This window comes from Cervus canadensis, chromosome 10 (genome assembly GCF_019320065.1).
Source record: "Cervus canadensis isolate Bull #8, Minnesota chromosome 10, ASM1932006v1, whole genome shotgun sequence".
NCBI classification, from domain to species: Eukaryota; Metazoa; Chordata; class Mammalia; order Artiodactyla; family Cervidae; genus Cervus; species Cervus canadensis.
The window spans coordinates 56,780,753-56,805,515 of record NC_057395.1 but is presented as its reverse complement, the minus strand read 5'-3'; the positions used below and the strand labels follow the sequence as shown (position 1 = coordinate 56,805,515).

The 24,763-nt window shown below is 50.1% G+C and overlaps 1 protein-coding gene and 1 long non-coding RNA gene across 3 annotated transcripts in view; one reads left to right on the top strand and one right to left on the bottom strand.

Moving 5' to 3' along the window:
• Positions 1–17,268, bottom strand: part of APCDD1L (APC down-regulated 1 like) — a 47,115-nt gene extending 29,847 nt beyond the window's left edge. Inside the window, exon 1 of one of the 2 annotated variants that reach the window (XM_043479363.1) lies at positions 16,561–17,268. In XM_043479363.1, the coding sequence (XP_043335298.1) occupies positions 16,561–16,918 (358 nt within the window). In that variant the 5' untranslated portion in view covers positions 16,919–17,268. The remainder of the gene's footprint in view (positions 1–16,560) is intronic. The other variant, XM_043479364.1, reaches the window with a different exon arrangement.
• Positions 17,269–17,393: 125 nt separating this feature from the next.
• Positions 17,394–24,763, top strand: part of LOC122448566 — a 54,403-nt gene continuing 47,033 nt past the window's right edge. Inside the window, exon 1 of the long non-coding RNA XR_006271671.1 lies at positions 17,394–17,636. This is a non-coding gene — a long non-coding RNA (uncharacterized LOC122448566). The remainder of the gene's footprint in view (positions 17,637–24,763) is intronic.

Sequence of the window (24,763 nt, the reverse complement as noted above, 5' to 3'; positions counted from 1 at the left end):
ATTAAAGTTAGGGACTCCTGTTACTCAAAGAAGGAGTGAAAAGGAAGACCACCAACTAGGACGAGACACCTGCCACACAGGGAACCAGCAGAGGATTGATGTACAGAACATGAAGAATCCCACGGATCTTAGGGAAAAGACGACACAACAGAAAAACAGGTGCGAGACACAAGCCAGGACCTTACAGAAGAGAAAACAGAATGTTAAATAAAGCTCGGTAGAGACATTCCAGCCCATTAATTGTCAGGGCCATGGAAATTAAGGCCCAATGAGGTAACATTTTACACTCATGAGATAAGCAAAAATCAGGAATTCCCCAAATAGCAAGTATAAGTAAAGATTAGCGGGAACCCTGCTATTTTGTAAAACCACTCCCACACATGAACATCATAAAAGTTTGCAATGTGAGACCAGTGGGCTTTACAAATATTTGCTGGTACTCACAGTCAGAAATCCATTTTACATCAACAAGCAGCATTCACACATGCAAACTACAGAATTGGAGGATTTAGGAAATAATATTGGTTCTTACCACGAGACAGCCATGCCTTTCTTACTGGTGCTATTTTGTAGAACAATGTTGACAGATTTTGTGGGAGTTTTTTTTCATATGCTTAAAAAATCTTAGGCTTCTCTTTTCATGTTTTAGCATTTTCATCATTTTTCTTTTAGTAACTCGAGCCATGTATCAAGTATGGGGTAAATTTCCCCTTGTTTCAACAGTTTTGCCAATTTTTAGGCTGAAAAATGATGGATAGATGCCTAGAGTTTGCTTTATTATGTTGAATTAAAATCAGTATTTCTCTAAAAACAGCAGCAACAAAACATTTAAGAAAATACACAGATTAGGGTCCCCTAGTGTGGTTTCCTGATGCATTAACAGATCGTGACTCTGATTTTATAACTCTTGCACATGTGTACCTGGTGACAAGTACAAGAATGTCTGTAACAGCCTTGCTTGTAATAGCCTAAAACTGAAAACAAATGTAACAGACTGAAGAACAGAAAGATAATCTAGACTGTCTTACATATCGGAATATAACACAGCAGCGAAAAAGCATGGCAGGCAGCCACATAGAACAACATGCACACACAACTTAGAGACCCAGTATGGAGTGACCGAAGTGCAGAAGAACATGCACAACACATGATAACTTATACAGCTCAAGAACAAGCAACAAATGTAACACACTAACATTCAGGGTATACATACCCTGAAAAAAGCAAGGGACAGAAAACACAAAATTCGAAAGGAAAGAAATATAGAAGGATAAAGATGCTAGTAAAGTTCTGGTTCTTGGTGTAAGAGATGGGCTCACAGGTGTCTATTTGTGACCCCATGGACTGTGGCCCACAAAGCTCCTCTGTCCATGGAATTCTCCAGGCAAGAATACTAGAGTGGCTTGCCATTCCCTTCTCCAGCAGATTTTTCCCAACCCAGGGATCAAACCTGGATCTCTTGCATGCAGGCAGATTCTCTACCATCTAAGCCACCAGGGAAGCTCTATTTTTATTTTTTGCATTAATAGTTATCAAACATTATGTCATAAAAACGTACTTGTGAGCTAGTCACTCTCCTGTTTAAAATCCTTCCCATTTCCAAGTCCTTCAAAACCCAGTCTTTGCCTCCAATTCCTTTCTCTTAGTTTCTCCCAGCACCTGGCACATCACACACTGATTTACTGTCAATTAAAAAAAAAAAATCATACCCAGTACTATGATTGAATGTTTGTGCCTGTCTCAAATACATAAGCTGAAGCCCTGCCCCCCACCGCAATGGCATTTGGAGGTGGGGACCTTTGGAGACGTTCATTTTAGATGAAGTCATGAGGGTGGAGCCCCCAGGATGGGATTAGTCCCCTTATAAGAAGAGAAAGTCCTGAGCCCCCCGAAGACACAACAAGAAGGCAGACAGGGAAGCAGGCCTTTAGTAGATATGGGATTTGCTGGCACCTTGATCTTGGCTTCCCAGGCTCTAGAACTGGGAGAAACACGTCTGTGGTTGAAGCTGCCCCGTCCATGGTAACAGCCGCCAGAAACGACTAAGACGCCCAGCTTGTACTAACCCCAGGGCTTTTGGACTGGCAGCTCCTTGACCCAGGAATGCTCTTTTGGACCTTTCAGCTCCTTTCATCCTTCAGCTCAGATGTCACCTCTTTAGTGACAATTTCCCCATGATCCTGTCTCAAGCCTGCCCTCCAGTTCCCTCTTTGGTCTGTGGTCCCCTCTTCACTGTCTCCAGAGGGAACAAGGGAGGTTCTGGTCACCACCTTCCCAGCAATGACTGCTGTTCGTGCAGCGCTTGGGGACGATGGGCGTCTTCAGCCGACTGAGCTTGGGGACGGCTGGGACCCTTCTGCCTAGGGTCGTGCCACTCCTGCCAGATGCATGCGAGAACAACGGCCACTGGGACCAGCTCCACAAACTGGGGGCCCAGCGCATGCTGAAAAAGCAGGGCCCTTGTTCAGAAAGCATTAAGAATTTCAAGACTGGGAGCAGAGCGTGACGCCCGTGTCGGCCCCGTGTGTGAATGTCTACAGTTGCCCTCTTGCGGATCAGTGCGGGAAAGGGGTGTGGCCTTAAGAAGGCACGGCAGGGCCTTGGGATCACATTGTGTCATCTAACCAGGCCCTGTGCATCACGTCCCTGCTGAAGGCACGCCTCTGCCCCGGGAGCAGGAGGGGGCCTCTGTGCTCCCCTAGCCCCCAGTACACACCTGTGCTTCACCCCTGTGCTGAGACCCCTTGAAGGCAGGGACCATGGTGGCTAGAGCCCAGGCTGGACCCAGCAGATCCAGGCTGGAATCCAGGTTAGTGGCTTTGAGGGAGAAGCTCAGTTTCCCCATCTGTACAATGGGTTCAGAGGCTTGCTGTGCAGAAAGAGGTAACACAGGTGAAGTACTCTACATTCAGTCCATGTGTGTGATGACTGTTGTAACCCAGAACGTCAAACGCCGGGATGTGATGCGCTGCATTTACTAAGGGTCCCCTGTCTCCTCGGCACTGACCCGACCATCCACACGACAAGTGCTGTCTCCTTGCTCTCCTCCAGCCTCGGCAGGAGTCAGGACCCCCAGCCCTTGGGGTCACTGCCTGTGTGATCAGGTAGCCCCATCACTCACTTCCAGCACAGGGACAGAGCACAGAGCTGGGGAGGCAGAGAGCTGAGCCTACACGGGGCCTGCCACGAGGCGGGCTGCGGCCACGCTCACGCTTTATGAATATTTTTATGAGCAGAGGCGGGCAAGGGGGCATTTCTATTCAGTCCTGCTACCCCTGAGGTTAATGAGTTCAGGTTGATTTTCTGAATCCTGAAAAGAAATTTTAGTGTATGCAATTACTGCTTTTATTTAGCAATAATCTATGCCAAACCCTGGGTCGGGTGTGGGAGAAGAAGAAGAAAAGAATAAAACCCATTGTGCCCTGGAGGGGTTCACAGTCCTGCCTGGGAGCCAGATCCCAGATAAATCAATAGTGTGTGGTAGGGGAGGGAGGTGGGTCCCCAGAGTGGAGTGGGGCGTGGGATGGTGGGTGCAGTGCTGGGTAAGTGGGGACAGATAGTGTTGACATAATCTCAGGGATGAAATATCACAACAAATGCTGACGATGGTTTTAGGGGGTGAAGGGGAAAAGTAGCCAGGAGGGCTCCCTGGCTGGGGGTCCAGGGGAGTTTGGGGAAATGACATGTGGAAAGTACCTTCAAGCTAACGGAACAGCATGTGCAAAGGCCCTGAGGATGGGCTGAGCTGGAAATGGGCAAGGGGAGGACAGAAAGCTGCTGCAGCTGCAGTTCTGCCTGCAGGGAGAGTGGCGTCCACAGGGCACGGAGACTGCCTGGGTGGAGCAGGCGGGTTTGGGCAGGTGGAGCCGTATTGGAGGCAAAGGAGTCCTGGAGGTGCTGCAGGCAGAAGCAACTGAGGGAGCATGGGCCTGCAGGGGAGAGAGGGGTGGGGGAGCAGCTGACCCCTCGGGGGTCTTCCTGGCGCCAGGCAAGAACGGGTGAGGCTATGTCTGGGGTCAGGGGCTAGGGAAAGGGGAAAGGACTTCTTATGAGCAGCACTGAGGAGATGTTAATAAGATTCCAATCTACTTTGAGTGAAACAAAAAAAAGGTAGGCAAGCCAAACTATGTGAAAAAACACAAAAGTCACTGTGTGAATTTGCAAGTGTGTAAGGTCTTCCCTTGTGGAACAGCGGGTAAAGAATCCACCTGGAATACAGGAGACCTGGGTTCAACCCCTAGGTTGGGAAGATCCCCTGGTGAAGGGAAAGGCTATACCCACTCCAGTATTCTGGCCTGGAGAATTCCATGGACTACAGTCCAAAGAGTCCAAAGTCCAAAGAGTCCAAAGTCACAAAGAGTCGGACACGACTGAGCAACTTTCACTTTGGTTGCTAGGTCTGAACTCAGACCTGCTCACAGGGACCCCTCTGGGGATCGAGGCTGCAGGAGAGAGTAAAAGGAGAGTTTCAGACTGCAGAAAAGCTGGGAAGAAAGTACAGAGCGTCCTCATCTACACTGGCCCCAATTCCCCTGTTATTAGCGTTTTACGTGAGTGCAGTGCGTGTTGTCATTGTGCTGTTCAGTCGTCAAGTCATGTCCGACCCTTTGTGACCCCAAGGACTGTAGCCCGCCAGGCTCCTCTGTCCATGGAATTGCCTAGGCAAGAACACTGGAGTGGGTTGCCATTTTCTTCTCCAGGGGATCTTCCCCACTCAGTGATTGAACCTGCATCTCCTGCATTGCCAGGCGGATCCTTTACCACTGAGCCCCCTAGGAAGCCCACACTTACTACAGTTACACAGTCAATCTTGGTACATCATTATTAACTAAAATCCATACATACTTTATTCAGATTTTCTCCATTTTTATCTAATGCTCCTTTTCTGAGAAACATGATTTTAGATTACATTTAAAAACTAAAATTCAGTTTAGTTATTAGAACAGTTTTAAGCTTTGGAACAACTTGGGTAAGCATGTGGCTCTCCTTTTCAACAGTAAATTTTATAAAGCCTAAATATATAATGATTTCTGAATATTTTGAATATTATCACACATTATTACAAAAATAATGCCAACTCTCTCAATAATTTTAAAATATTGGTTGTGTGTGGCAATGATAGTATTTTGGATATCTTGGGTTAAATAATAATATCTTTAAATATAAATCAAACTATGAATTCAGTTCAGGTGTGAAGTTGTGTCCAATTCTTTGTGACCCCATGAACTGCAGCATGCCAGGCTTCTCTGTCCATAACCAACTCCTGGAGCTTGCTCATACTCATGTCCATCGAGTCACTGAATCAAACTACATAATTATACAATTTCATTTTATTCTTTTTTCCTTTTAAAACAGTGGCTGCTAGAAAATTTAAAATTACACATATGGGGACTTCCCTGGCGGTCCAGTGGTTAAGACTCCACTTCCACTGCAGGGGACATGGGTTCCATCCCTGGTCAAGGAACTAGGATTCACGTGCAGTATGCAGCAGCCAAAAATTACGTGTGTGGCCAGCATCTAATTTCTGTCGGCCAGCGCTGGTTTGAGGGATAGAAGCCTGTGAAATGACCGAAGAGGGATATCCAGAAAGGAAGGAGGGGTGTCAGAGTTAGGGAGGCTGGGTGGGCCCGCAGGGGGCCAGGAAGCAGGCAGAGGGGAGGAGGGGGAGGAGGGGGAGGAGGGCCTAGGGCAGGGCACGTCTAGAAGCCTCAAGGAGGCCTGGATGCCCTGGGGAAGAGGAGGGGCCCGAGTGGGGACCCAGCTGAGGGGGATCATAGGATCTTGGTGGGGACGTGGGCCGCGTGGCCAGCAGTGCTAAGGTCTCAGTGGGCCTTTTGAGAGCAGAATAGGGGAACGTGTTTACCGTGCAGGGCCGGGTGGGTGAGATGCCATGGTCCTAATCCCTCCAAAATTGCCTGGCTTCCTGTGCAGACTGCAGACAGGGATTGGGGAGGGGGAGCCGGCGTGAGAGCTGCTAGGGTGGGGGCTGGGCCTGTTGTCCAACACTTCATGGAGGAGGACACTGGACCCCGCCTCATGCCTCACTCTATTAGGTCCCAGGGGGCGCATCACCCAGCCCCCCCACACTGGGGGCTTAAACAACAGAAATGGATTCTCCCTCATTCTGGAGACCAGATGTCCCAGGTGGAGGTGTGGCAGGGTGGGTTCCCTCTGAGGCTTTTCTCCTGGGCTTGCAGACAACTCCCTCCCCTTGTCCTCACATCGGTTCCCCTCTTTATGAGGACATCGGTCCTTTTGAATTACAGTCCCCCTTCTCATGACCTCACTTTAATGCCATCACTCTGTAAAGACCTTTTCCGAAAAGAAGGGCTCATTACGGAGTTCTGGGGGTTACGACTTCATCATACGAATTTTGGGGGTAGGGTGGAGGGGTACAATTCAACCCATAACACTGGCCCCTGCCTGCGGGGCTGGTGGAAGCAGGACTCTATCCAGCCCCTATTAGTATATTGGCATTACTAAGAGAGAAGGCAGAGCAGCAGAATTCCCTTTAATCAGCCTTCAACCTCCTTCCCCTTTCCCAGCAGACCATTATTATCAATCTGCCTGTCTTTCTAGACCTTTGTTATGGAGGGATACACAGAAATATGTGTTGCAGGTGGGTGGGTGGGGGGCAGACTGTTTTTAAAACAAAATTTAAATCCTCTTTGCAGTGAAAAACCTAGCTAATGAAAATTATGTTTCAAAACAGACAGAGGCATTCTTTGTGCTAAATATGATGTTGTCTCATTTGCAATGGAAAAGTCCCTTGTTTCAAAAAAAAAAAAAAAACATTATTAAGAGGACTTACAATACAAACTACATTTTCCAACTCAATAGCGTACAAGGTCAGCCAAGCAAAGACAATGTAAACTAGCTTCGAAAGTGTGTTGCTCAATAATGAAATGTTTTCAGTGGGGGGAGGGGAGCAGCAAGATAATCAGACTGCTGGTGGTGCAGCTGAAATTTCAGCCCCCGAAATGCACCCCTTCAGTAATTGGGGACCTATTAGATGATGCTTAAGTGCGGCTTCAGGTACTGCATTCCTGATTAACAAGGATATAATTTCTTGAAGGGAAGAAGGACTCTGTACACACCCTTGGTTATCCTGAACCAGCCCTTGTGCACAAAGAAAGGCCATTTGTCCAGTGGAGCTGATGGGACACACCTGGCCAGGAAAAGGGTTGGAGCGGCCGGGAGGGATGGAGGAGGAAGTTCAAAGGTGCCTGCCTGAACTGGCTGCCTGTTTGGACGTGGAGACCAGCCAAACCCACACCTCCCATCCCTGAGAACTTTGGTTTCCACTTGAATGCCAGCCTCCCTGATGGCAGGTCCTAAGCCAGTGCTGCTTGGAGATCACAGGTCTTCCCTCCTCCCTCGGACCAAAGCCCCTCATCCTCGGAGGCTGCCCTGACCCTCATCACCTCCTGGTGGACGTCACCTCCAGCTGCTGTCCTTCCCTCACCGAGGCCGCGGACCCCACTCTCACATCTCCATGCCCTCTGCGGAATCTCATCTCCATCCTGTGTCCACCTGGGAGGCTGGCCTCCTCCTGGCTTCAGACCCCTTTGACTGCTCACTCCCTTCACCTGCGTCAGGACCACTATTGGGTGCTGTGGTCCAGACCCTCAGCAGCAGTCACCAAGGTCGGGTGGACATTCATTTCTCGTCCGTGGTTGGGGCTGGTGTGTCTGCTGTGTCTGGCAGAGTTCTCCAGACCCCGGCCTTCCGCTCTGCCCTGTCCCTGGCTCTGACCTTCACCGGCGTGGTCTCCTGAGGCTCTGCTCCACATCCCACCCCACCACCAAGGCAGCAGGCTCCCACGTTCTCAGAGCATGTGACCTGGGAGCATGGTGTCCCCTGGCCCGGACGCCCCTCTCTCTAGCTCCTCTCTCCTCTGGGATCTTCAACCTCCTTTCCTGGGCCTCAGACCTAGTCGAGTCCTCTCAGGTCTCGCTCACACCCCCTCTTCCTCACATCACGGAGCGGCTCAATTCACCTCCCCTGGCAGCCACACCTCCCCAGTCACCATCTTTTCTTCGTTCCATAGCGTCACTGCCATCAGTCATTCTCTCGTCTCTTATTTATTGTCTGTGCTCCCTCACCCCACCACTCAATTGGAAGGCAAGCCCCATGAGGGCCATACCAGGCCCATTTTGTTCATGCCTGTGTCCCCAAGACGTGGAATAGTGCCTGGTACACTGTCAGCATCCGCTGAACACCCCTTGAAGAATACTTGAATGAAGAAATGTTTCCATCATTGACTTGAAATTATACGGAGTTATCCAAAAACATAGTAAATGCAGACTCATTCATTTAGTTCTTCTAAATTAGAATTTGGAGGAGAGCGAGAAAGAAGTTTGTACTTAAGTGGGATTAAAAAAAAAGAACTTTCTGAGCAAATTATCTGTGTAAACAGGGGAATATGTTTCACCCTCTTAATAATGAACTCCAGCAGCTCTGGCCTCAAACACTCTGAGAAGCTCTGTGGTGATGAATATGTAAATTCCAAGCGATTTCATGTTTTGTTGAAGCCCTTACAGGATTCTGGAAGCTCGGTATCCTAACCTCTATTCCCTGAGGCCCCTGCCAGCAGTAGTAATGGATAGCCTGATATAACGGGACTGGGCTTAAGCTCTTTACCTGGTACCTGGAACACCAAGTTTTCAGGAAGTCAGCATCAGGAAGATTTCAGGAATTCACCACTAAACCTCATCAGTGGGCAGAGATGAATACATCTCTGAATTGGCCCCAAACAGGCACCTATAGTCTCTGAAGGCTTGGGGTGGGGTTTACTAGGAAAATGCAGCTAGTCACTCCATCACCAGGTTAACAATTTTCTGAGGTTTCATTGGTGACTTTAAGTTGACCTCCCTGTAAAAGGCAGATGAAATGTAAAACTGTCATAAGAAAAAAAAAATAAGGGCAAACATCAACTGGAAAAGCCCAGGCACTCTCACCCCATGGCAAGTTGGTCTTCATTTCAGTTAACTTGGCGTTGCTGCTAAAGGAAGTGGAGCCCATCCGAACCTGGTTAAAGCTGATGGACCAAACAGTAGACTCCAGTTTCAAACTATCTAGAAACCACACCCAACCACCAATAACACATGTTAAAACAACTCCTAATTGTACATTTCAGAGGACAAGTAATTCCGTTTTGCTGTGGTCACTGGTGATTCCAAGCTAAATACATCTCTGTGCTGACCTCTGTGTTTACCCGTATTTTGGGGCAAGAGGAAGGTTGAGTGTGAGCAACTGCTTTGCTTCTCCTTTTTTGTATAATATTGGGGTTTGGAGAGGGCAGCTCAGATTTTGTAATGCGCACTGAGCTCTTGGGATAGCTATGGGCACAGGCCTGAGATTCATGTCCCAGGTAGGAGGGGAGGCACCTTGGCTCACAAGTCCTCCAGGACTAGAGTCAATAAGGGAAACTTTGCTGTTAGCAGAAAAAGGGAGCAAGGAACCTAGGCAGGCAGACCCAGCACTTGTTCACTGCAATTTGGCTTCAAGCAGAAGACCTGAGAAGGGGGCGGCTGGAGAGGATTCCTCAGGGCAAACCCTCCACTGCTAATGAGACCAACAGGTAGCTCCATGGGTCTCCCTGGCATTCGTAAAGGATCCCACCTTCCCTGGCTCTTCTCTGTGATGGGGAATGGGTCTCCTGGTCCCTGAGCTAACTGGGTAAACAGATTATGAGTACCTTAGGGCCACCAGGGAGCAGTGAGTGGTGTGGACTTACTGGGTTGGCATCTCGCATGCTATGGATGGTTGCTGAGCAACCAAGTGCTCACCGGTCTGCAAACTTTTTAGGAACCCTAGCCCAGTGGCCTCCATTTCTTCAGGTGTGAAATGGCAATGACTGCCGTGTCCAAACAATAAGGCAATTGCAAAGAAGTAATATAATGCTCCTATAATGCTTAACAAAAGCAGATGCCCCGTGGAGGTTGACTTTTTAACTTTTTTTTTATTTAATTTTTAATGGGCGGAAAATTGCTTTACAATGTTGTGTTGGTTTCTGCCATACAACAATGTAAATCAGCCATAATTATACACATATCACCTCCCTCTTGAGCCTTTCTCCCTTTCCCCCATCCCACCCCTCTAGCTCATTGCAGAGCCCTAGGCTTGGCTCCTTGTGTATACACCACCTTCTCGCCAGCTATCCATTTTACACACGGCAGTGTATTTACGTTGATGCTACTTTCTCTGTTCGTCCCACTCTTTCTTTCCCTCGCTGTGTCCACAAGTCCATTTTCTATATGTGTATGTTAGTTGCTCAGTCTTGTCTGACTTTTTGCGACCCCATGGACTATAGCCTGCCAGGCTCTTCTGTCCACGTAGTTCTCCAGGCAGGAATACTGGAGTGGGTAGCCATTCCCTTCTCCAGAGGATCTTCCCAACCCAGGGCTCATCCTCTGTTGCCCCCTCCTCCTCCAGCCTTCAGTCTTTCTCAGCATCAGGGTCTTTTCCAATGAGTCAGCTCAGGTGGCCAACGCATTGGAGCTTCAGCTTCAGCATTACTCCTTCCAATGACTATTCAGGCTTGATTTCCTTTATGACTGACTGGTTTGATCTCCTTGCAGTCCAAGGGACTCTCAAGAGTCTTCTCCAGCACCACAATTCAAAAGCATCAATTCTTCGGTGCTCAGCCATCTCTACGGTTCAACTCTCACATCCATACATGACCTCTGGAAAAACCATAGCTTTGACTATTTGGACCTTTGTCAGCAAAGTGATGTCTTTGCTTTTTAATATGCTCTCTAGATTTGTCATAGCTTTCCTCACAAAGAGCTCCCCACCCCAAATCCCTCCTCCCTGAAATGCATGGCGCTGTCCCACCCACTGGATGGGCACTTTGGGTCCATTACCAGGCAAAGGCAACCCAAACCCCCACATGCCTTTGAAAGCAAGAACTCGAGCTTCTGACCCCCTTTTCATACTTTGCATCCCTGTCCTCCTCTGACTCTGTCCACTACCCTCTCTGACCCCTCCTCCCCAGCCACACTCCTGACATCCCAGACTGCCTTGTAGCTCCCCCAACCCCAATCCCGCAAGGAGAAGGATAGCATACTCTCCAGATTGGACCTTGCAGGGGGCAGTGTCCTGTCACATTAACAATGATGAGAGTGACCTCACCAAGCCCCTGCTGTGTGCCGCGCACTGTATTAAACACTCCACATGGATAGTAATACTGACTTCTCACAGTAGTCGCTTGGGGTCGACTTCATGAAGGAGGAAACTGAGGCATGGAAGGATGAGGTAATCTGCGGCAAATGGAGCAGCTGGACTCTGAATGTGGGAAGCCAAATTCCAGAGCCCAGCAGCTACGCAGCCTTTGCAGATGGACAATTAGGATCCTTCCCTCTTCAACAACTCTCAGATTAACATTTAATTGGGGATTTAAAACGCTGTTCTTGTTAGCATGCCTGTGGTCTCTGCGCTGCGATCTTCCCCATTAAGTTGTGTTATGTAAACCATCAGCCCAGATGCCACAGAGCCTGTGGATCTCCTGGCGCCCAGCCTTGGCTCAAAAGCCCAGTTCTTTCGAGCAGCAGCAGGGCAGGGAGGCTCTTGCCTGAGCTTTGAGCTGAACTGCCCCAGGAGGGGACAGCTGAAGCAGGAAGCCCGGTGGTCCACAAATCTCAGCCCCTGGGCTTGCTGGCTGGACGACCTTGGGTGTGTGGCCTTGCTTCTGTCATCTGTAGAATGGTGCCCATGACACAGGAGGTTGAAGGAATCATGGGGTATCGTTTACGACGTGCTTGTTAGTTAGCACAATGCTTGGGCTATATCTCTCCCTCCGAGGAAAGACAGTTTCTCCTTCACACACAGACACCATATGTGGTCATTCATAGTAAGACTATCTGGCCATCTATTCTCCTCTTGGGTGAAAAAAATGCACATTTTGCATAGAAACCACATGCTTTCGCATGTTTCAGTGGAGTAGATGTGAAAGAGACCAGGAACAAAGGGTAAATTCTCTTTTAGGACGCTTGGGTGGACAAACAGAAAGCTAGGGAAAATGGCAATGTATACAGGAGACTGCTACTTCTCTCTATATAAAAAGCACTAACAAATCAATAAGAAGAAAATATTTTTTTAAAAGTTCGATATAAAACTGGGCAAAGGAGACGACCGGACACATCATAGGAAAGTCAATGAAAGGGGTAATATAAACAGACAATCTTCTTTACTCATAACTGAAGGAATGCAAGTATAAATAACCAGGCATTGCCACTGGCAAGATTTTTAAAGAACAGTAATGATGAAGGTTGGCAAGGATGTGGGGAACAGGGTCTCATAGCCCATCCATGGAGGTTGTTGACTGTGCAAACCATTAGAAAGGAAAGCTCTGGGGAGAATTTACACACAAATTTTGCTGCAGCAATTTCATGACTAGGGATTTACATCCAAACCTGCAGATGAAGGGGAGGCTGGGGGCAAGGAACAGTGTTCTAAGCAGAGGAACAGGTTGTGGTATAAAGGGGCATGGCTTGAAGGACTGGCTGACAGAGTGTTTCTGTATCCTGGTGGAAGCTGATGATACCTTCTCTGAGGAGGAAGAAAGCTTGTCTGTGAAGTGTGCGGGGAGGAGGGTCACACAGGGATCGGGAGCACTGACAGGGGCTCGAAGGAGAAGGCGCGGGTATGATCAAAGCTGAGCTGGACAGAGGCTCTGGCTGGGACTGAGTGTCCCTGGAGGGTGAGGCTATCATCATTCCCAACTCACTAATGGGGACATAGGTGATAGGGCCGGAAGGTGACAAAGCCAGGATGGGACCCAGGTCTGTTCAGCTCCTAAGATGCTGCTCTCAAGCTCCGTAGCACACAAGACGTGTTCAACTTGGCCAAGACCAACCATCCTCCCAGTGCGCAGGTGGAGGTCCTGGGGGACGAGTCCTGCCTCCCCAGTGAACCAAAGCCTACTTGAACCCCTGGTGGCCCTTCGCATAGGGAGGCCTGACGTTTTCTGGGACATCTGTCCACCATGACCCTTGCACTCCCCACTCTGGGTCGGGGGCTGGCTTTGTGCAATAAGCTTCTGAAAGCCATTCTGGTTTGAGGGTCAGTCACACTGCCCACCACCCAGCTACAACTCATGGCCACCTCTGGCGCCAGCTTCAGAATTCAGTTCCTTCCCTGGATTACCCCCAGCTCAGCCTGAACTGCCCTCAAGTTCAAACTGAACTCAGTGGCCTCTTTTTGCATTGGATTCTCTTTAGTTAATTGATTGATTAATTTACTTGGCTGCACCAGGTCTTTTATTTTATTTTTTGCCTTTTTAAATTTTTACTTTGCATTGGGGTAGAGCCTATTAACAATGTTGTGATAGTTTCAGATGAACAGCGAAGGGATTCAGCTATACGGTATCTTGGAAATCTTAAAAGGGGCTCATTTTGGCTTTCGGCTTCCATGAACATAGTGAGCATCCAATACATTTCCCAAACAGTTCTTCACATGTAGCTTCTTACTAGTTCACCACCTAGACGGTTTGGAGACCAGCGAAGATGTTCTGTTTGTCTTGAGCTGGTTATTTAGACTTTGGAGATTCTAGCGTCAGTCAGAATACAAGTGAAACAGCTGGCCACCATGATCCAAGTGGTGAGAGAAAGTTTTCATTCAAAAATTTTTTTCTGTTTTAAGTAATGGATACAATTACCAATCTCCTTTCACCTTTGATTTTTCAGACCCATCTACTAAGTTAATTTTCTCCCCAGCTTTCACTCTCAGTTTTGAAACAGAGCCCCATATCCACAAGTAATTTATTATGGAATAGCCTGTGATTTTGTCCTAGTTAATCTGTCTCTAAATGATAACTTGCCATTGCAAAGTATATGGCTAGAGATAAAAGCAGGGCTGAAATTAGAAAAAAGAAGTATAAATGAGAGGGGAAAAAAAAGAAGCTGTGGTTTTTCATTTTCCCCCTCAAGCATAAATTGTTGAGTAAGGAGATTTTTAAGAGCCAGAAATTGCTGAGGAGTGAACCATAGCTGGAAGCCACTGCACTGGCACAAGACTCATCTGGCGATGCAGGGTTTTGACGAGGGTCTGCTGTAGCCGGTAACTAGCCACCCTCACCCACAGCCAGCTCCTGTCATCCCCAGGGAGGACATTTTCAGAGACCAGGGGAGAGAAGACAAGTGAGAAAAATCAACGTCTAGATTAGAAACTACTTCGACTGTGTTGTTTTTCTTGAGGTCCCACTGTGCCTTTGATTTCCTGATTGCTCAGAGCAAGAATAACAAAATCCATCTAACCTGGTGATTTTTGACAGATTCATCTGAGGGTTGAATTTGATCTGCCCACACCAGTGGGTCTCAGCCGGGGACAATGGTGGCCCCCTGGGGACATCCAGCAGCTTCTGGGGACGTTTGTGGTTGTCATAGCTGGGAGCTGTTGCTACTGGTGTGTGGTGGGTGGAGGCCAAAGATGCTGTTCCATGTCCTGGGCACGGGATGGCCCCCAGCAGAAAAGGGTCTGGACCACAGTGTCAACAGGCCTGAGGCTGAGAAACCCTGGTGGGGTGTATATGTGTGTGTGTGTGAGTGTGTGTGTGTGTGTGTGTGAGAAGGTGCATTCCCGTGGTGGGGCCGTTGATGTTCCTATAGTAAAGTTTCTTGAACCTGGAGACATGAAGTCCAGGCTTGCCTCCGCTCAGGTACCTCAATTATCTAAGCATCTGAAGGATTAAAAGGGTTCTGCTTCCTTTCACTAAAGCACAAGGAACTTGTTGCCTGGTGATGCTGCCAGTGGTGAGAAGGACTTTGGGAAAAGAGTTCAGTGGAAAATGGGGCCCGGCTCAGAGCGAGGAGCTGTGAAGGCTGCCTGCATGGGTCTGGCATCCCAGGGTTGAGACCCTGGGTCTCAACCGCAACCTCCGCAGCCGCCTTTTCTGTACACCCAGGCCTCCGGGTCCTCTTGGCTTCTCTCCTGTGGAATCTGTCTGACTTGGGGTGGCGAGAGGTCACCAGGGAGCGAAGAAGCAGGACTCCAGAGAGCCAGGAGCGAGGCTACACTGGCGGTGATTTTATTGGCGTGACAGAAGCATGGGGCCTGCCAAGGACAACGGCCCTGTGCTGTGACCAAGGCTGCAGGTTTCTGGGGAAATGTGCCCTACTGTGCTGGCCCGTCCTATCCCCACAGGATGGAACCACCGGGAGGAGGTGGAGGAGAGGTGAAGACACAGCTTCCGCCTTCTCCCCCTCCCAGCTCCGCACCCACAGGGCAAGCACATAGACTCTTTGCCCAGCCGTCCCCTCCGCGACCCCTTCCTTCCACTCTTACTTTCCTGGCCTGTTTTTGTGCCCGGGGAGAACTCCATGGCCATGGACAGCTGTGCAACCTCTGACCCCAGCCCTGAGGCAAACCTTTTGCAAAAAGGCAAAAATCCCTTTTGGTGGATAGGTCTGCAGCTCTTCAAACTGCCTACACATCCTCCCTCGACCTTCCTTCAGACCTGGCTCGTCTCTTCTTCAGATATCTGGCTGAGAAATTCGGGGCTGACTGAAGAGCTGCAGAGAGACCTGACTTTGCTTCTTGCCTGTAAGTGGAGAAAAGCGTGCTCAGCGATAACTGGGCAGCATGTCTTCCTGCAGGACGAATGCCTCGGGGCTGGGCAGTGTGTTAGTCGCTTCTCCTGCTCTCCTTCTTGTAACCCTCACAATAACCCTAGACAGAGGTGAAGGTCTGGTAAGCCCATTTGACAGATGAGAAAGTTGAGGCTAAGAGAGCTGATGGACATGTCTGTCCAAGTTCACACAGGTTGATATGAAGCTGATCTGGACTTCTGAGTTAAGTGATCTGACTCCAGGGGCAGAATTCTTAATCCTTCACAAGGTGAGGGTGCTTGGGGGTGAGCTCAGCACACTGTGGTTATTATTGTCATTTTTGCCAATGGTGGTGCACCACGGTCAGCGGGCATTACAGAATTTTGATCTTCCTACCCCCTGAGAAGAGGCAGCTGGAGAGCAGTTAATTCTGGAGACGACGCTGTCCCCTCTACGGGGGTCCGGTCCCCTGCTCCCCTACCCCAAGCCTGCTGGGCACCAGAATTTGAGGGGTGGGGTGAGGGTCACTGTGCCCTCCCCTCACTTCTTCTGTAGCTCTGCTGTAGGACACCCGCTCTGAGTCCCAGCCCCTCTAGGATTCAGTGGGCAAGACCAGATTCTGCAGCCCAGGTCTGAGTGACGTGGAGCTTGTACCTTGCCAAGGGAGTCCCAGTGGGCTCGGGATCCTGAAAGTTTCTGGAGATCCCAGCCACCCCGCGGCCTGGCACCAAGAATCGCTGGAGTGCCTGGAGGTCAGGCTGCGGCCGGCACTGAGCACAGAGGGGCGCCCACGTGGTTCCGCGCCCGGCTTTCCAGCAGTGTCCAGGAGGAGGCTGGAGGTGCGGCAGGTGCCCGGCCAGGTGAGGCTGGAGAAGAGCGCGCAAGGCGCAGAACGGCCGGCCTGGCTCACGGGCCCACACAGCAGTCCCCAAGAAGCCCAAGGAATGTCAGACGGCAGCTCCCTCCCTTCTGACCTCAGGCGGCGAGCCAGTGGGGGGAGGGTGGTACCTACCTCCCAGCAGCACCAGGACGCAAGCGTAGGGGAGCAAGGCAGCCGGCATCCCGTCGGGGGTGGCAGGACGGCCCCTGGGGCGCATCCGCGCTGCGTGGGGAGGAGGCGCCGGCACAGGGCTCTCAGGCGGCCCCGGACAGCGGCGGCCCGGCTGGGGTCCTGCGAAGAAGTCGCGAGGGTCCTGCGCCCCGCTCCGCGCTCGCACGCGCTCGCCCTCCCGGGCTGTTGATAGTTGAAAGGAGAGGAGCGCACTCATAGGTCCAACTTTCCAGAAGAGGTGGAGACAGCCCCCGGCCTTGTGCGCACAGCCTCGCAGCGCGCCCAGCGCCCAGCCCTCTGGCGCAGCTCCTCCTGCCATTCAGAACCCAGTCGACCCCCCTCCGTGCCCTGGTTCTTTCCTCTCCCCACCAAGTCTCTGCAGTGAGCCAGGAGGCCTCCCGCAAACTCTTGTCCTGGCCAAGCCAGACCGTGCCGTGCGCTCCTCCGCCAAAGCGCACCCCTATGCAGGTTGTCCCCTCCAAGGGCAAGGGGGTCGGGGGCAGCTCATCTGTGCCTGCTGGGTCCTCGGACCCCCAAGGCTTCTCTTCAGGCCTTCCAGACACTTTTGGAAAAGTCGCGTCAACTTGGAGAGCAGGAGCGCAGTGAATGTGGCCAACCTGGGGCGCCCAGCAGCCCACAGCCGCTCCCTGTAATTAGCTCTTCTCTGCTCCAAAGAGCATCTGGGCAAACCGTGTGGAGCCGACCAGGGCGGTTCCCCCCACCCCCAACTCCTCCTCCTGCCCCCACCCCTAAACCCCATCTGAGTGAGTCAGCTGAGGGTGGCTGCTCAGAGGCGAGGCAGCTGGGAGAAATAGCTGGGAGATGGACCGGTCAGGCCACCTCAGGGCCTGACCTCAGGACCTGGGCTCCCCCAGGCAGCTCCCCAGTGGTAGGGAAGCCTTGAAGAACAGGAGTAGCATCTGGGGAAGGAACCTCCCAAGTTATTGGATTTATGAATGAAGAAACGACAGAATCACTTGGATTGGAGAAGTGTAACTGGATTGTTCCCACCTGCGGGGATCACCAGGAGAACAGAAGTAAAGTCGTGGCGGTGGGTTGGTGGGGGGCTGAGATGTGTAGATCAAGGTGTCCATTTTCAGTGTGTTGTCCTTAACAGTGAAAGAGGAAGAGAGTAGATAGAACCAAAAAAGAGGTGAAAGAGAGAACCTAGGAGGAGAGAGGGGGAAGAAAGATAAGGAAAGAGAAAAGGGCAGAGAGAGGGAGAGAGAAAGGCAGGGACAAAGAAATAAGGCAGAGAAGAGAGGCAGGCAGAAAGGTAGATGGGAAAGAGAGGAAGAAGAGAATGAAAAAGAGGGAGGAAGAAAGGGGGAGAGAGAGAGAGAGAGATGGAGGATGTCCCTTGGGGAGGACTTGGGCACGTGGGGACGTGTCTGTGCCCGTGTCCGCCCAGGAGGCCGACCTGCCCTCTGAAGGGCTTATAGACCCACCTGTCCACACTTGTGGGCTGCTTGGCCCTGGGGGTCAGTAGACAGCACCCTGTCTTTTGATTTTTTACCCTGGGCCTCTGGAGCCCTTCAACTTCCACCAGGGAACCTCTAGCCACGGACCCCCCATCCCCGGGACGTCCTTAGCTTTTCTCTTCTCTGAAGGAACAGACTCGACAAGTGTGGAAGGAGGCCACAGCGTGATCTTACACAAATGGAAATGTGAGAGAAATGATCAATTCCCTTCCTGAAAATGATATTTTTTCTGGTCTCTATGGATTGCTGAGAACAGCATGAGGCTCGAGGTGGCCTTGCTGAAGCCGAGATGCCATCAGCTCCCCAGCAGACAGTGGCCGCGCGCCACATATTAAGTTTTGGTGAAAGGGGTAACGTGGGTGGGGGGTGGGGTGTGATTATTTATAATTGCATAATGGTGATTGTTTGTGGCAATTATGTGCCTTTAAATTTTAAAAATTTACAATTATGGATAGTTTTAAAAGCTGCATGATCTTTTGGCCGTGACTGTTTGAGGCTGTACTTTCTGGGCTTCCTGCTTGCAGGCATTTTGCAGTCCCAGGTCGCTGATGGGGCTTTGAGTATGAATGGTTTGGCTTGGGGGGTGGGTGTTACATTGATGCAACATGGGGTTATGGTTCGGTACTTTCAGAACCTACTGTACTGCTATTAGAAAACAGAACTTCCTTGCAAAGCCTGGTGCTTATGTATTAATTGTTATGTTGGCTTATTTATTTATATTGGCTTATTTATAAGAGGAATTGCTGATAATTATTGCGACCTGGAGAAGGAAATGGCAACCCACTCCAGTATTCTTGCCTGGGAAATCCCATGGACAGAGGAGCCTGGAGGGCTACAGCCCATGGGGTTGCAAAGAGTTGGGCATGACTGAGCAACTAACACCCACATTGCGACCTTGGTGTGGGCCGTGCTTTAGATGCATAGACTTTATATCTGGACAGCCTGGTGAGAAGTAAGAAGTATTGTTGGCCCCATTTTACAGAGCAGGGAAACTGAGTTCAGAGAGATTGGGCCACTGTCTCAAGGCCACAGGGCTGGAAGGTGGCAGAACTCCTGAGTCCCTGCTTGTGTCTGGGATGCTCTGTGTCTCCATGGAATTCCCTGACTGACAGGGCTCTTGGTTCCATTCTGAATCTCAAGTTCCTAAGTGAGAAAGCCCATCCTATTAATATGAGAACACCCTTCCTTCGAAGAGGCTTAGGAATGGCAGGGAAGCCCTATTGCAAAGTGCTGCCTAGGTCTTAGCCAAACTCCTCTGTTGAGACTGAGAATTACAGGTGGTATTGTACTCGACCAGCCCGACATCAACAGTGGGTGATGCTTGGAAGGACGGGAGAAGCTAGGAAGGGCCTTCAAGGCCCACTGGTGCTGCTCTCCTGGCTTTACAGGTGAGAAAACAGAAGCACAGGGTCAGATAAGTTCAGTGCAGATTTTACTCCCCCAAAAAAGAAAGAAAATGAACAGTTAGTGTTTGAACAACCCCCTGGTCATAAGAAGATCAAACAAAAGAGAGAGAAGGAACCGAAGCTAAACTTACTTGACCTCACAGATATTTATTTTTAACCCCCCAAAGTTGTATTGTCCAGACCTTGCATTTTGCTGCAGGAAGGGTGTTAATTGCTTGATTCCTGACCCCTTTCGTACCTACAGACCCATCACCCAAGAACATTTGAAATGGTTAGTAATTATAAGGTTGTCTGGGGGAGAAGCAGGTTCTTTCTTGAGCCCCGACTCTGCTAGCCTTGAGTCATGTCCCTGGGCTTTACCGTCAGCCTCTAGAGCTGACTTCTCTGGGTTGATCACTGCAGGGGTCTTCCCAAGTGGTCAGAGCTGCGGAAAGAGTTGGGGGGGTACACAGGGCAGGCTTTCTGGAGCCATGCACAGCTGGTGTGAGGGAGGGGCCCTGAGCCAGACGTCCACCCCACCCTCCCCCCAAATCAAAGCCCGAGGCTGGCCCGATAGGAGAGCTTTGCAGAATGGGCCTCTTTCTTCCCTCCCCACCAAACACCTACCTCCTCATCCTCCTGCATATTAACAGCACCACGGGAAGATAAGATCACCCCACAAAATCTTGCTGTAAAATGGTCTGTTTCCCCTGCTCGTTATCAGGGGTGTCTGATCAAAGAAATGGTGCCCGGGCCTGGTTATCTAATAACCCAGTAAACATCCAGGCCAGCTTCCCTGGTGGGAAAGGCAGGCGGGGGCTGCTCTGGATGAAGTGAGGAGCAATTTGGACATGCTTCCCCCGACTTGGTGACCATCTCTGCCTGCAGAGTCTACACTGCCTGTCCTGGAGCCCCCCAGACCCTCTGTTTCAGATGGAGAAACTGAGGCAGGGAGCCTGTGTTCTTGTCCCCCGGGAGAGCCCTTGGTCCCCCCGCAGTTGTTCATCTAGTCCCCCATGGCACTGGTACATCTCACATTGTGTGTGATGGGAACTTAATATGTTTCGTTGAATGAATGAGCGAACGATCAAACAAACTATCACAGGATGAACACTGGGCCCTGCCAGAAGACTCTGTTGCAAATCTTTTTTTTAAAAAACTTTTATTTATTTATTTGGCTGCTCCAGGTCTTACTTGTGGCATGCAGGATCTAGTTCCCTGACCAGGGATCGAACCCAGGCCCCCTGCAGTGGGAGCACAGAGTCTTATCCACTGGACCACCAGGGAAGTTCCTCAGTTGTGAATCTTAATGCTACCACTTAGCAGCTCACCAGGGCCACGGCCAGGGTGAGGGACTGGGGCTCGAATGCTGAGGGGCTGCTTACTCTCAGGCTATGGAGGTACAGGGTGGGTGCCTGAAGCTAAGCACCACCTACATTTTGAGCCCTGGGTGCCTCCCTGGCCTCATCTGGTCCTAGCCTGCAACTCCCTACCTCAGTTTCCTCCTCTGTAAAATGGGGATAATGCCTGTGCAACCCTGAAGGATTAAGATGACAGTGTCTACAGGAGTAGACATTGGGTATAGGATCCAGTCTTCCCAAGCCCTGAGACTCCCTGGAGGGAAGTCAAAGGTCACACAGCTGGTGTGAGATGGAGCCTGAATGAGAACCTGCTCTGGGGCTTGAGAGTCCTGCCCCTCAACCTAACTCTAAACTGCCTGAGTCCTGAATGACTTCCGGTTCACCAGCTTCTGGGGAGGTAGATTGTGAGAATGTCCTGGGATGCCCAGAAACCTCCCCACCAGCCCTCACACCTCAGTCTTCTTGCCCCATCAGGCTGTAGTAGGGGTAAGGGGACATTGGAGGGATCAACTCAGCACACTGACACAGAGGTGTTGAGTGAACACATTTTGGATGGATGGATGGATGGATGGATGCGTAGATGAATGAGCAGGTGGATGGATGGATAGATACATGTTTATGTGGGTGGTTGGATGGATGGGTGGATGGACAGACAGAATGAATAGCATTACAGTTGTCATGATTGTTGTTCTGGGTGGTCCCCAAGCTGGTTTGTTGATTTTATCCTCTCATTTATTAATTGATTAGTAATAATTCAGTAATGTACCAACTCACACTTGGACTGCCAGTCCCTCATTCACAAGGTGTCCTCATTCACAGAGGTGGGGCCATGTGTTCCCATATGAATAGCTTCATCCTAGTGTCCAGGGGTCTGTCTAGCTAAACTGCACTGGGGCTCCTGATGCTGTCAGAGAAATGAATGAGATACACACAACCAAACAGAGAGATCTAGAAAACGTACTGCCTTGAGAAAGAGGCAGGAAGCAGAAGGGCTTCTTCACGGAAGCATCAAACATAAAGCTGCATCCACAGGTTTTCATGTGTGTGTGTATCTAAGGCAACACGTCCGACAGATTTGAGAGGCTGCCTTCAGGCGTGAGAGGAGGGAAGTGGGCATGGGGTGGGAGAAGGGAAAAATGATAAAATACAACAAATGAGAGGCCTCACACAGAGCTGAGTTATTAGCTCACCATGAACTCAGTTACGTGGTTGCAGCTTTCTGCTCAGAGTCTGAAAAGTAAGATGAACAAAAGAGAGAGGAGAATGTGGACTCCCCTTCCTGAACAGGGGCAACTGAGGTGCAGCAAGGGTAGGAGGCAGCGCCCAGGTGGTTCTTTGCTCTTCATCTCTCCGCCTAGACCCTGGGGCACCGTGTGGGTGCCAACTTCTCCTCTCTGCGGTGTTTGCAAGAGGGCTGCCCAGAGCAGAGTCTCACCTTTCCCCAGCCATCGGCCCCATGCCCACCCACCAGCTGAGTGGCTGGAAGGCAAACCTACTGTGACGATTCCTGTTTTGAGGGGCTTTTGTCAGAGGAGGAAAATTACCAAAAAAAAAAGTTGGGGGGCACGCATGACTGCAGATGGTTGATTTTTTTTTTTAACAATAAATTTTATGGTGGTGGTAGTGCTCAGTGATGTCTGATTCTTTGCGACACCATGGGCTGTAGCCTGCCAGGCTTCTCTGTCCATGGGATTCTCCGGGCAAGAATACAAGGGAGTGGGTTACCATTCCCTTCTCTAGGGGATCTTCCCGACCCAGGAATTGAACCCAGGTCTTCCACATTGCCCCAATTAGAAACAACTATATACACACCTAATGTAGCATTTAAAAAGCACAAAGTTGGTTATTTCTCTCCCATTGTAACATGTTCCTAATAAATTTTCTTGGAAAATACAAAGCAGAAAGGATAGAAATGAAAGTCACTCAGTGTCTGACCACAGGAGGATAAGTCCAGCTGACACTGGGACATTACCACTTTCTTTTCCATGTGTGTGTGTATTTTCCAACCTGTGGTCAAATTTAACAATGTGAATGTCTAAATAAACCAGTAATCCCCCAATTTCATCTTTTGGCTTAATTTTCCAGACTTTAAGGAACTATCAGGTGCGGGGCCACACGGGGAGGGGAAGAGAGGCCAGCAATGGAAGTCATGTTCTTTCTTGGCCCGCATGTCCCAAGAGTGGGACTAGCTCTTGTTCTGTTTGAGCCTTTTGACAGGCATCTGTTTGTAAACTTTCCTCTGCTTCCAATTTCAGTCTGGAAGCAGCAAATTGATTTTAAATAGAAATACCTCGAAGGTGGTGGTGTTTGGGGGTTGCAAAATCCATCCGGAGGGCCCCTCCCAAGTGGGGGTTTTGCGGCTGCTTCAGTACATCAATAGAAGAGGCAGTGCGTTGTCTGGGGAGCAGGTGAGCTACGGTCGGTGAACAGATAGAAATTTGGGGGTGGGCGGGGGGCGGGAAGTTTACAAGTGCTCAAGGCACAGCCCAAGCAGAAGACCTTACATATTTTTCCCTTTCCTTCTTCTTTTTCCTTTTTTTCGTTTTACAATTAACATTCAGAGTTCAGTCTCCACCCTCCCTCTTGAAATGGAATTTTTATCTCTTGATTCATGCTACAAGATAAAATCCCTGTTTATCCAGTTGCATGAATAATTGATAAGCTCCTTCCAACTTGCCAGAAGCAACTTAGTGGTCTCGCCTTGCGGCCTGGAACCCCTGGCAATTTCCGGAGTGCCCAGCGAGAGACCTTTGCATGGTTTCTGCTTGGAATGCACCGACTTTCTGTCTCAGGGGTGGGGTTTATCTCTTGATCCAGATTTGGGAGTTACGGATTAGGTACCTAGGGCTCCCACATCCAGGGGAGGTAGGGAGAGGGGAGGGCTCCTGGGTGTCCACTTAGATTTTCTGAAATCGAGTGTGTGACAGGTGTGGATTCCGCCGGGAGCCTCCTGGCTGGCGGCTTCAGAGTTCACGGCATTAATTAACTCTAATCTGTTCCCTGATAGTTTAAACCAGACCCAAGATGTGAAGGTATTTTCTTTCCTAATATTTAATGGGCTTAATGAGATAGCAACCAGGGCCTGTGTCTCGCCTCTTTAATGCACTTGGCTCTCTGGCCGTGTTTATATGATAAAAGCAGTGGGGTGTAATTTATGCTCTTAGCTGGGGTTTATCCTTTTTAAACAGGTCTGGACGGCTTACCTGTTATATTTGGCTCAAGCTGGCTTAAAAAAGAATTTATAGAGTGCACTGCAGAATGTCCCAGTTCTGCGACGCCAAGGTAAATGGAACCTGGGGTGATGGTGCAAAATGCCCCTAAGGAAAAGGGTTAACAAGATACTGTTCCTGCCTCCCCTGCCCCTCCTCCTCTCCAAGCTTCTGGCCAGCTCTCAAGGTGGGTTTGATGCAGCTGAGATTGCTGTGCCTTGAGGCTGGCGGGGTCTCAGATTGAAACCTGTTGAGAGGAGCGTCTTCCAGGTCCCTCGGGAACTGTGCAGTGCTATCTCGCTGCGGGGGAAGCAGGTCTTTGATTTAAGCTGCTCTCATTTATCAACCACACCATTCATTCCGGTTTCTCTTTCATTTGTGGAAGGTGGAGAGAAAATGAATCAGAGACCTTTTTCCCCCTCCCCCCCGGCCCATTACCCCAAAGCTCCAGGAAATTAAGAATCTGCCATTAGTTTTAGGGAACAATTTAAGCAGAGTCAAACCAAAGACCCCACCAAAAGCCTGGGATCTTGAAGAGACACTGTCAGTGGTCCTGTCCTTTCTGATGGAGGCTGTCAAAAGTGGAGGAGGAGCCAGGGAATGGGAAGGAGGGGGAGCACAGGGTGGGGGGCGGTATATTTGGTCTGCGACTGACATATGCACCACCACCTCCCCCGCCACCCCCCACCCCTTGCTTCCCCGCAGACTCCTAGTGCCAGCGGGCCTTT